Source organism: Oryzias melastigma, linkage group LG5 (assembly GCF_002922805.2).
Source record: "Oryzias melastigma strain HK-1 linkage group LG5, ASM292280v2, whole genome shotgun sequence".
NCBI classification, from domain to species: domain Eukaryota; kingdom Metazoa; phylum Chordata; class Actinopteri; order Beloniformes; family Adrianichthyidae; genus Oryzias; species Oryzias melastigma.
In genome coordinates this window covers 16,444,288-16,456,421 of record NC_050516.1, presented here as the reverse complement: position 1 = coordinate 16,456,421, position 12,134 = coordinate 16,444,288, and the positions used below count along the sequence as shown (strand labels likewise).

The window sequence follows — 12,134 nt, the reverse complement described above, 5'->3', positions numbered from 1 at the left end:
ACAGACGCTTGGTGATATCAAACATGACACTTCCAATATTTATTCTCAATTATGTTGCACTATACACAGAAGCGTGACACCGTTAGGATCTAAATGGAACCAGTTCACAATCGTCATGACAAGCATCAGACACGCGGAGGCGCCCATCTGTATCTGAGTCCTTTGTTGCACGTGGAAAGAAATAATAATAAAAAAAAAACACAACTGCATACAAAGAACTTCAGTTACAAGAAAATGCTTTGAACGCTAACAGCTACAGGGGAGCGATGCTTCCTTCCACATACACTATTGAATATTGCACTCAGCAAAAAAAAAAGTTGAACATTAAAAATAAAGGTGAAGGAACAGTCTTTCAAACTGTCAAACCAAAGTTTGGCAAAAAAAAAAAAAAACTAAGCTGGTAAACCAGCTTTGGAACTTGTATCCTAATTTCACACTCTTGGCACCAACTTCCTAATGAATTATTCTATTTCTCTTTAATCTTAAATGCTGCAATGATGTTTTGTCTATTTGACACTTAACTTAAAATATCTATTTTGACACGGCACATGCAGGACCACATCCTAATGGATTTTGAGCCCGACAATACAAGGGGAATATTTTCTAAATTAGAATTTTAGCAGATTTTTGTATTTATTAGAAGAAAAGTCACATTTAAAACAACTTATTGTTTAGACTATTATTTTGAAAGTTCTAAATACATGACATTTTCCTACTTTTTCTCAGAAAAAGTTCAAGTCCCACTCCAACCGTCTTTTTGAGCCAGAGTGTTTCAAGTGGAACTTTAATGATGACTAAGCCATTTTAAGACAATATTTAAAAAAATTAGTGTCATTTTTTGGACATACAGTAGTTTCAGTAGATCATTAGAAATTCACCTTTGATTTGTGGTTGATGCAAGGGCGTGTGGCACACTCAAGATATTTTCTGTCACAAATATGATCTTTTTCAACAGGCTTTTTTGTCTGCTCCTGATTCACAATTTGAATAAAGAGTTACTCAGAAACGCAATCTTAAGCTTAATTTTCTTACCATATCTCCTCCATCATTAGAAAAATGTCACCAAAACGTGTTGAACGCTATTTTAATTGGAGTGTAGACTATTTATTCATTTATCCATCTATCCTCATCATTTGGAGCTATAAGTAGGATTATTTTGGTCCCAACAAGACAAGGATGGGTCAGGAGCCCACAAATCTAATCCAAGACAAACTCAAATTACAAACTAGAATTAAATAAAACTAGCATTCCCTCTCGAGCAGTTTGGCATCACTTCACACACACTCTTGATCAGTGGATATGACAACGAAATCTGTACAAAGTGGAGCTTTGCTTTGAATCTCACCAGCTGTTTCCTTGTGCATTTGAAGTATAATGAAACTGTCAGTTGTTGAGGATAATAAACACACAAACTACACACTAATTAATGAGCTTATTTCTGCTATTAGTTGTTTTTCTTTTCTGGATTTTACGTGAAGGTAAACTTCCATTTTTACAAAGCACACTGTGTCCTCGTAACACCCGCCCACGGCTGTGAGACGACAAAGACGGAGAAGTTCTATCTGCACATCGGTCATCGGGAACAGTGTTAACAGGCAACATGCAGTTTCGTTCAGCTTCATTTGGGCGACTGGGGAAAACAGGAGTTAGAACTACGCTGGGAGTGACAGACTGGATCACTACAGTACCATGGGAGTGCATTTAGAAGCAGCTTGTTGGTTTTCCTGTGCACGACCTGCCACTCACAAGTCAGCCATTCGTGGGAAGACAAAGCAGACAGGCTGAAACCAATAAAAATAAAAACGGCCACCACCGTTCTCGTCCGTCATTTACGATCGACGTCTCTGCCCCAGCGGGAGAAGAGCTTGAATGGAACTTGGCGGATTTCCTCCCATCCGACGGTGTTTTTTTTGGTCTCTTCTTCCGCAAACTTCTGTGCCCCAAATGAAAAGAGAAGCGTCCTCTTTTCTCAGAGGTACTGTTTCTGTCGTCGGTCCATTCCCTGCCACACCAACGATGCAAAAGTAAGGCGCACAGATCCTGCCATAGGAGGAACATGCACACGCACTGTACATATTCAGTATGGTCCTTATTCGTAAACACTCCCGTTTCCCTTTTTTTTTTTTTTTTTGCCCCTGCAAGGAAGTAGTTCTTTACTATGTTTTGGGGGGTTGGGGGGGGTGGGGCGGGAGGAGACGGTTATGGTTGGTGCTACTGGATCTGGCAGGCTGTAGAGGACGCGGCCTGGCAACACATGCAGGTGGGGTTGACCGCTTTCGGGGGAATCAGATCCAAGTCTTCGTCGTCCGGGATCTCGTCCAGGCGGTACCCGTCTTTCAGGAGCTGGATGTTCAGGTCCTGGTTGATTTGCTGCAGAAACCAAAGAGGCGACAATTACTTCAGGACAGTTCTGTCCAAAAACCCAGCAACTAGGATTTACTCATTTTATTATTATTGTTGCTAGGACAGGGGCGGAGCTACAACATTTTATATGGGAGGGGGGATGGCAAATGAGAAAATTTGAGTGGAGTTCACGCTAAATGATAAAAATACATAATTAAAACTGTTTTATTATTAAAATGGTTGACAGCAATTCTTAAAGAAACTTGCATTGATTATTCAGGGTGGCCGACACGGCTCACATCATTGCAAAAGACACAACAAAAGCGGAAGCACAACGACAAAAGCCACAACCCAACGGAAAAGAATAACGGATACACGCCACCCTGTCACAGTGCCCATGACAGGACAGCTCAACGAGCGTCTCCACCCCAGGGTCCAGCTGAGCTAGCATACACCACCGCCCCGCCTGCCGGTCCCTGGGCAGTGGAGCTCGCTATGCTGGCCCGCCAGTGGTCGACTGCCCAGCAGAGAGCCGCCAACCGCAATTGCAGCGGTGGCAATCGTGGCGAACAAGACGCTCCAGCTCCATGGGCCTATTATGTTTTTATTTCTAATCAAGAAAATAATTTAAAGAACACAATAGTTAGTTCAGCCAGTAATCACCCCAATTTTATTTTTATTTATCCCCTCTTGGGTTAATGCTAAAACTGGGCCAAAGGCAGACGGAGTAATGTTTAAAATGGCCGTAATCCAGGCACAGCTCTTGTTTCACGGTATGGAAAGCCCACACCGAAAGAGACTGAATGATCCAGTGAATCGCGTTCCGAAGACCGGTCTGCGTCCGGTACCGTGTCCGGACAAAACGCCTGGACCCCCGATTTAATGAGAAGAAGCGGAACGTCAGCTCCGCGTAACTTGCTGTATTGAAAGAGTACGGACGAGGAGTCTGTAAACATACGTCAATACATGACGACTTGGGAATTTCAATTAGTTTCAAGCTTTTGAAGAGCCAATAGCTTGGAAGTAAATGAAACTTAAAAAAAAGTCTGTAATTCATTTCCATTGTGGCTTTTGTCATTGTGTAGTGGGTTTTACTGTCGTACTTCCACTTTTCTCGTTGTGTTGTGGTTTTCGTTGTCGTGCTTCTGCTTTTGTCGTTGTGTTGTAGCTTTTGCATTTATGCGAGCCGTGTCGGCCACTGTAATCAATTCTTAATAAATGTTAATAATGAGGAGGGAGCTTTTTTATGAATGCCCCCCAACCCTGTGGCTCCACCCCTGTACTAGGAATACTATAGAGAACACAAACTAAGATTGGAAAGAAAATTTAAGGAAAGCAACATCTATCGATTGGTGATTTGTGGAAAAGCGAAGAGTATTTCGATGAAACATATGGAGAAATTACAACGGGTGGCTGGGAGTTGGAGTTTAGAAGTGGGGGGCAGAACATTTCACATCCATAAGTGCACACAGACCTGGTGTGGTAAAGGAAGAGGGTGGTCACATGATGGTTTTTATGGTTTGGCCTGATGATGCTGTGAACAAAGTAATTTATATATATATACGTATAAATACCTGGTCTCTCAGACATCTCACCTCGGCTGAGGAGTATCCTGATGAAGAGTATCTGGACATGTCGAAGTCATCATCACTGAAAGACAGATGATAGAGGAGATGGAAGAGGGGAGTCTGCGTCACGACAGTTATATAACCCAAAGGGCAGCATCACATTTGCAGTGCTGTTAGTGGTTGGCATAATTTTATGCATACCAATTATTGTGAACAGCGTGACTCTGAGCCCTTTAATCCAGTTCCTCCATCTTTGTGTCAACACTGATGAGTTTGTTTTAGGGTTTGAGTAAAAATGTGTCTTTTCCTGTGTATTCTTACAGTATTTTGATAAAAAACATGTCATTGCCAATAAATCCAACTCTCTGGAGATTAGGTTCACTTTTTAAAAAGATGAAAAAAAAATAGAAAGTAGTCAAGAAAATTAATTTAAGACTAAAAAAAAATGTGTTGTTTTTTTTTTTGTCTTGCCTACTTCAGTTTTAGGTAAACACGCACTGATTTTACTAGAAAATATAAGAAAATAATTAAAAAAGGGGAAATGTTGCAATAAAAGACTGTTAGACAGATTAGTGCCGTGGTGCAGTGGTAGGGCGGTCGACTCCTGATCAGAAGTGAGCGGGTTCGACTCCGCCTCGCCCACCCATGTGTCGAAGTGTCCTTGGGCAAGACACTGAACCCCGAATTGCCTCTGGTGGGAGGTTGGCGCCAGTGTTCGGCAGCGGAGCCACCACCAGTGTGTGAATGTGTGTGTGAATGGGTGAATGGGTCTGTGACTGTTAAGCGCTTTGGGCCCTCGAAGGAGGGTAGAAAGCGCTATACAAGTATACGCCATTTATCAAGTTTGATTTTAGTAGAATAGCAAAAAATATATATATTAACAACTGTCCTTACATGTAAAAAAAGTGGGCACATTTGTGTGGGAAATGCAAGAAACATCAAAGTGTTAGACCACTTGGTTAGGCTGTAAGCAAAAATGTTCATGCACATTTTATTTAAGGGGATACTGAGGACAACAGGTCGTACCAAACACTGAGGATGAAGTAAGTGAGATACAGGCATGTCATACAGATTTTTTTATTTTTTCAATCCTCTGAATCTTGCAAACTACAAGAAACATTTGCGCTCCTTTTAAGGTGCAGCTCTTCCTGTCTGCGACGCTCTATGGGTCTGGACAACCCAAAAACCTGCAGCACCTGTATGAGTCAGCCCCTGTACAGGTGCATGTGACTAAGGCAAAACCCTCATCACTGATATACAACACATTCTCATTCTCAACTCGTCATATATGGACATACGGTTCGGACCCCCTCCGCGTCTCTTTTTGATGTGTTGGCTGTTTCCGTTAAATCATGGGTCCACAACCTCCGGGCTATGAACTAGTACTGGTCCAAGAGTCGCTTGTTACCGGACCACAGACAGGGAAAAAATACATATACTAATCAGGGGTCCCCACCCCTTGGGGCGGGGATGTACCAGTGTCTGATAGCATGATACAAACCGGACCGGTACCCGAACCTGGTTGTACTGTGTCCCAAGGGTTGGGGACCCGACGGCCAGCACATCAAAAAACGACAAGTTGGGGAGACTTCAAACATCAAAAAGTGACCATACCAAACCATACGTCCATATATGAGGAGTAGGGAGTGAGAATGTGTAGTAATATATTACAATTTTACAATTACCCAAAAGGAAGTGAGAAATGTCCAAAGGCACAACCAAATGTTGTGGCAAAAGAAATCACTGTTTTTCTTCAATCCAGGTTCTGCTGGTTATAATTTTGCTTCAACACCCCAGACTCAAACGACTTTCAGGCTTCTGCAGTTCAGCTGATTTTGCAGATTTTTCTTCGGACCTGGCATGAGAAACGCTGGTTTAAGAAACAAAAACCTTTAGAAACAAAGTCCAAGATTCCCCTGCTCGGCTGTCAGCTCAAGTCAGGAGAGTTTCTTCATAAGTACTTGTAGGAACAAGTGACACTACCCTGAGGCTGATACCGCTGAAACCCAGGAGACGAAGGGAAGCAAAAGCACTCTAGCAGAAGAACTAATGGCATAAAAAGAAGATACTTAAAGATATGAGACAAAAATTGGAGACTACTAAAGGATGCTACAACAGAAGCAGTCATTTCAGTACCGGCTTACAGCAAGACTCCTTCAAACATCTTTATAATAATAATAATAGTCTATTTAAGAAAGTAAAAGTGAGGTTTTTAAATTAAAAAAGTATACCATATAAATCTAAAAAAAAAAATGGGAAAAAAATGCATTTGGAATAATCAACCTGGTTGCTGATTTGTTTTTATTTATTTTTTAATGGGATTATTTGCAGCATTATGCATAACTTTTATTTCATCAAGTTTAAAAGTCTACAACTTCATCAAGATTATTTGCTTGGAAGACAAACTAAGAGCATAACCTGGACCACAAAAGAGTTTCAGAGCCACCATAAAAGAAAAATAAATAAATACTTAGTATGTAAAAACAAAATCATTTCACAAAAAAAAAAAAAATTGCTAAGAATTAATTATGTATCCTTTTGCCTGGATTACAGCCTGCAGTTATTTGCTGTAGTTTTCAACAAATTCTCGACCAATTTCCAACCACTCTTTGGCAAATTGCTCAAGCTCCTCAAGATTTTATGGCCTTCTGGCATGGACCACAAATTTTCAATAGAATTCAAGTCAGGGCTTTGTGCAGGCGAGTAAATAACATTCACTTTGGTCTTCTGAAGGTATTTCTATACTGTTTTGGGTCCTTGTCTTGATGCAAGACAAAGTGACGACCCCGACACGGTTTTATTGCTGACTGCTTACGTTTTTTATTTCAAAATCTTCATTTATCCTTTTTTATTCATGATTAATTTCCACCGTGAAGAGAGTCCCAGTTCCAAACGCACTGAAGCATCCCCACAACATAATACTTCCACCACCATGTTTCACTGTGGGGGTGGTGTTCCAAAGGACATGTTTCCAGAACGTATACTTGTTGACCAGGTTGTCCTTAGCGTACGTCTGTCTGACTTGAAGGTGTCTTTTCTGCAGAAGCGGAGTTTTTCCTAGTCTGCAACCTCACAGTCTATTCCTAAGCTGAGCTCTAGTGAAGGTCTTCTTTGAGACTCCAATTCCTGACTGTGCTTAGTCAGTCACTGATGTCTTGACAGTTGTTCTGGGGTCTTTAGATGCATCTCTAACTTAGTTTTTATCTAGTCTTTGAAATCTTTGGTTTCCTACCTCTGCTGCACTTCTTCTGTCCTATAAGGTTCTCTTTGAATTTCTTGATAAGACTTTCCAGTTCTTGAAACTTAGATAACACTTCTAACCTTTTTCTCAAGTCTAAATACATTTTTTTGGGCATAATGCTGTCTCAAATTACAGCTAAATTAAGGTTTTCCTACTGCATGTAAATTGAAAGATAACCCTCCGTTTTAACTTGATTTTTGCAAACTTTGAGCATTACAAATTTACACCAATCGTCACAAAACAGTTTTGTTTTATAGGTCAATAAAAAGTTCACTTCTTAAGAAGGCTAATAGTTTATTTGCTTTTGTGAAATTATTTTGTTTCTAAGTGCAAAGTAAAATAATGTAAACTGTGTTAAAATTATTTGCTGTGTTTAACAACACTGGAGAGATAGTTGTAAAAAATGTAATTTCCAAAGGGAGACAAATAAGTATTTATATATATGGAAATAAAGTTGTACTATTATTATAAAAAAAGTAAAAACTTTACAAGAATAAAATTGCCAATTTATTTTTTAAACAGTCATTCTTCTTTGAAAATAATGCTGTAATTCCATGAAAATGAAGTAGTACATTTACAAAAAAAGTAAAGCTAAAGTTCGAAATGTAGTAATCTTAGTATGTATAAATGTATTAGTTATATTGTTTAGATTAGATCTAATCTGCACAATATGCAGCTTCTATACGGAGCTCATCTGGTCTGAATTTTAAAGAAGACTAAAACATACAGTGAATGTATGTCAGGTTACCCCAAAACATGAATAAAAAATAAAAAAAAACAGGGTGCCTTGTGTTGCTGTATGTCCCACAGCTTGTCAGGGAGAGTAAATGTTGACATTTGCTCCGATTTTGCACAAATACGGGGTGGGGTTGGGGGGGCAAAGGCCTGCTGGTATGAGCGCAAATTGAGAGTTCAGTTTTGACAGCGCACACCCCACTGTCATCTAATCCTGATCCCAAGAGAGGCTTTGGCCCTTTTTTTTTTTAGGATCCCTGCTGTTCAGACCTCAGCTAAGTTGCTTTTTTAATTAATGTACCAAGAAGACAAACTCTTTTGGTCATCTCCTCGGTTTCTTTCTCCATCTATGACACCTTTGAGTTGCACATAGGTGGATGTGATGTCTTCTCACCTGTCTGTGTCCAGAGCGACCAGGGGCTTCTCATCTGGGCTCTGGTCTAACGAGGAGTAGCCTTTGTTTGGCACCACCAACCTATGCATTTCAGCAGGAAAAGAAGATAAACATTTTAGCTTGAAAAGCTGTAAACTGTTTGTAAATGAACCGATTAAAGACAAAACGTTTTTCCGTTCAAAATTCAGTAGAATTAGATTGCACTGTCAGAGGTTTTTGAAGAAAATTAAACACACAAAGCCGTTTTTAACGCCACAGGCTTTGCACTCCATGTTTTTCTCCTCCCTTATAAGCACTCAAAAACACCCCAATGTTTTTCTGTGCGAAGCCTCGCTGTGCAGTGTGTGTTTTCAGCTCAACATTTAAGGAGCGTGACTGTGTTCCAGGCAAGCTGGCAGCAACTCAAGCCTTCAGACGCTGCGATTTCCCCTTCAGTTAGTGTTGCAATAAGCGCACAAAAGGTGGAACACATTAAGAATAATCAATGGGAAGGCGCTTCAACCGGTCGACTCAACTGGGGATAATGACAAAAACAAAAATAAAAGGTGCAGTGAAAGTGTCTACCTTGTCCGGGCATTCTTCTTGGGTTGTTGATTGACAGGACTACCAACAGTGCCATTCTTCACCGAGGCCTTTCTGGCGAGGTCCCTCTGTTTCTCTGGGCAACACAGGAAGTGAGGTCATCAGTAGATACATCCTATGTTTTAAATGAGTTTCCAAAATAAAGTATGTCCTTTAGTTTATTTTTAGTTTGTCACCATCAGAGTTTATTCACACAATTAAATTATAAATAAAGATTTTTAAAAATTTGACATTTTTACATGAAAATGATCTTCATTTCATCCAGAAAAGTACAAAATATTTATTTTAAAAAATGAATGCGTAAGACATTCTAAAAGAGAATTGGTATTAGACATTTTCTTGATTTAAAATCATTTTCTGGTAGATGTCAGTGATTTTAACGCTGAAGTTAGATGTAATGATGGAGTCAGGACAAATAGGGGTCAACGTCACCTGGAAGATCGGTTATCCACAGAGTGCTGCAAGCACTTAACGTCTCTCAAACTCTACCAAAAAGTGTCTCAAAACTTGCTTGACGACATAGTCGAGATATAGCCAAAGACGGAAGACGTTTACAAAAAAAACAAAAAGAAAAACTAAGGAAATATAAGACTGAAAGGGACATGCATCAGTTTGAAACTTTTACCTCTTGTGGCAAAAATAAAATTTGTTTTTTACATGCATTACACACTTCAGGTGTATGCTACCCTTTAACTTTCAGTTTGACACAAAAACAAAAAACAAAAGTTGCTTCATGAACAGTTGTACTGTACAACAACCTTTTGTGTTGCTTTATGTCACAAAAAATGACATTTTTTGAAAAAACTAACATGAGTCGGAAACCACTGAGTACAAGAGCGTGCAGCTGGCCTCCCGTGACGTGGTACCGAGCATCAGCATGCACCATTACCGTTTTTACCTTCCACATTTCACCGGTCTGCTAAAAGCTTTCCAGCTGCCGATTAGTGTGCATGTGTGTGATGCAGGGAGCTGTTTCGGATACCTATCTGGACCTGTAGAGGTGAGGGTTTGTAGTTCATGGCCACGCTCTCCCCTTTAGTGTCAGCCTCTGCCTCGGAAGTGGAGGACGCCGCTGGGTCCTGGAAGGTAGAAACACACACTTCAGATCTACAACTGCTCAGACTTGAATAAATCTATGGTATAAAGTGTTGAAGGCCACACTTGACAATTGAAATGCTGTGCTTAACTATTGATGATGCTGCACATATGCTATAAATCCTTTCATTAAAGACACACTCTGATCATCTTTTGATCTATTGTAAGTGTTGTGTTGGCAGCTTTTTAAAATTAATCTTTACATTTTTTTAGAAATGTTACTGAAAGAAAAAACTCCTTTTCAGTGGATTCATGATCAATTTGATGCTTTTTTTTCCTGTCCTCCAAAGGAATAAAAGTCACACTAATTTTCCAGTATCTTGTAATCAGGTAGAAGATTCTGAAAATGTAGCTCAATTTGATTTATTTTTTTGCATTTCTTGCAATTAAATTAATAAATCATGAATTTTGAAATCAGACCTTTTTGGTACATTAGTGGAACCCAATTCCACACTATCCTCATACACACACCATGTAATGTTCACCTTAGGGCATTAAAAAAAAAAAGTATTGTGTGAAAACTTACAATCACTGACCAAATGACCACCAAACTCAAGAAAACTGTTTCCTTTAGAAGCCTGTGTGTGTCCAACCCTCTATCAAATCTACACTGCAGTTTCTTAAGTTGTGGTGTCAATATTCTGAAGTGTTTAGCCTTTCATCTGCGGCTCGGTTCCTTTGGGTTGTGAGTGGTGATAGCATGGGGAGGCGGCTGTGGGAGAACAGAGGGAGTTGCTGTTGGAGCCATTGGGCTCCTTGGAGAGGATCTGGGCCGCGCCGGGCCGGCTCTCCTGACAGAGCTCCACATTATGTGGGTCCAACAGGCCTCTCCTTGTTGCACTCTGAGGATGTCAGAGAGTCACTCCAGCAAAAAGGCTGCCAGCCATTTGGTTTTGGCTAAGTGGGGCAGCCCACTTTTATATTTAAAGACCCAGTCCCATGAAAATCATGTTTTGGGGGTTTTACCATGTCAATATACCATTTTTCTGAAGTTTGAGAACATGTATTAAAAGGCTTGAGTCCTAATCAAAAACAGACACAAAACTATAGTTTGAAAAACAGAGTATTTGACGTTAAAAAAATACGCTGGGGGGACATAAGCTCCCTGCTTCGCTCCATTCTGATGCATCCACTTGCAGACGACTAGATCCATTTACATCTTTGTATTCCTCATCTGAACTGGCTATTTATATTGCACCGGAAATGTTCGGTTTGGGGTGTGAAAGGCTGCAAGCTATCATGTAAACAGAGAACTCTCAGCAACGGGAAGAGGAAGGGTGCTCCGCACCAGTTGTCCCACCCACAACTCAAAGGCATATTTCTAATGAACTACTGCCGCTTTCCAGAAACTGCTTCCTAGAAAACGACACAGATTTTATTCTTATTATGGCTAAAAAACGATATAATCATTATTAAAAGACCACTGGGAACACTTTTACAAAAGATAAAAAGATGATCGGAGTGGGACTTGAATGGCACCAAGACGAACCCCAACAAAAACAAGGTGCTGGTTAAACTAACATTTGCATGAATTCAAATTTGATTTAAAATAACTCAAATCTATCTATCCCAATCTAACAATATTTGCTTTCCTTATGGCCAAATGATTGTTAACAACCTTAGCTAAATGGATGGGTACAACAACAAAACAGAATACACAACTGTAACATAAAAAAATAAAATTAAAATCAAACATTTGTGAGTTTCACATGACAGGAAATAGAGAAAAAAAGAAAGATTTGTGAAAATAAAAGGTCTAAGTCCAACAGATTTTAGCGTTAAAGGCCAATCATTTCCAGAAATAGTAGATCAGATCACAATGCTCTAAAATAAACTAACCTAGCAGATGCCTAATAATGCTAGACCATGCAGAAAAAAACACATGCTGATGCAAAATCAAATTTTACTTGGGGCCTGGTTACAACCAATGACTGTATATGACAACTGAACTGAGTGAACCCATAGAAAACGACTTACTTCCTGGCTCCAACCAGTGTAGTTATTTTTTTGCAATGACCAATGTTGGAGCCAGATGACGTGAGTAAGTCATCGTTTCTAGGAAAACCTATGGAAAGCCTAAATCAGGAGTAAGCTTGTTAAAAGACCTCACCCCTACCACTTGAAAGTGCGCTCAGGAGAATCTGTCAATCAAACGTTTTGAACGTTCAGTATGAGA

At 39.9% G+C, this 12,134-nt stretch overlaps 1 protein-coding gene across 2 annotated transcripts in view; it reads right to left on the bottom strand.

Annotated features, from left to right (window-relative positions):
• Positions 1 to 12: 12 nt before the first annotated feature.
• fam219aa (family with sequence similarity 219 member Aa) overlaps positions 13 to 12,134 on the bottom strand; it is a 17,444-nt gene continuing 5,322 nt past the window's right edge. Inside the window, exons 2-6 of one of the 2 annotated variants that reach the window (XM_024270686.2) lie at positions 9,846 to 9,942; positions 8,846 to 8,939; positions 8,282 to 8,362; positions 3,918 to 3,993; positions 13 to 2,370 (exon numbers count right to left, since the gene is read on the bottom strand). In XM_024270686.2, coding sequence (XP_024126454.1) covers positions 2,212 to 2,370; positions 3,918 to 3,993; positions 8,282 to 8,362; positions 8,846 to 8,939; positions 9,846 to 9,942 — 507 coding nt within the window. In that variant the 3' untranslated portion in view covers positions 13 to 2,211. The remainder of the gene's footprint in view (positions 2,371 to 3,917; positions 3,994 to 8,281; positions 8,363 to 8,845; positions 8,940 to 9,845; positions 9,943 to 12,134) is intronic. The other variant, XM_024270687.2, reaches the window with a different exon arrangement.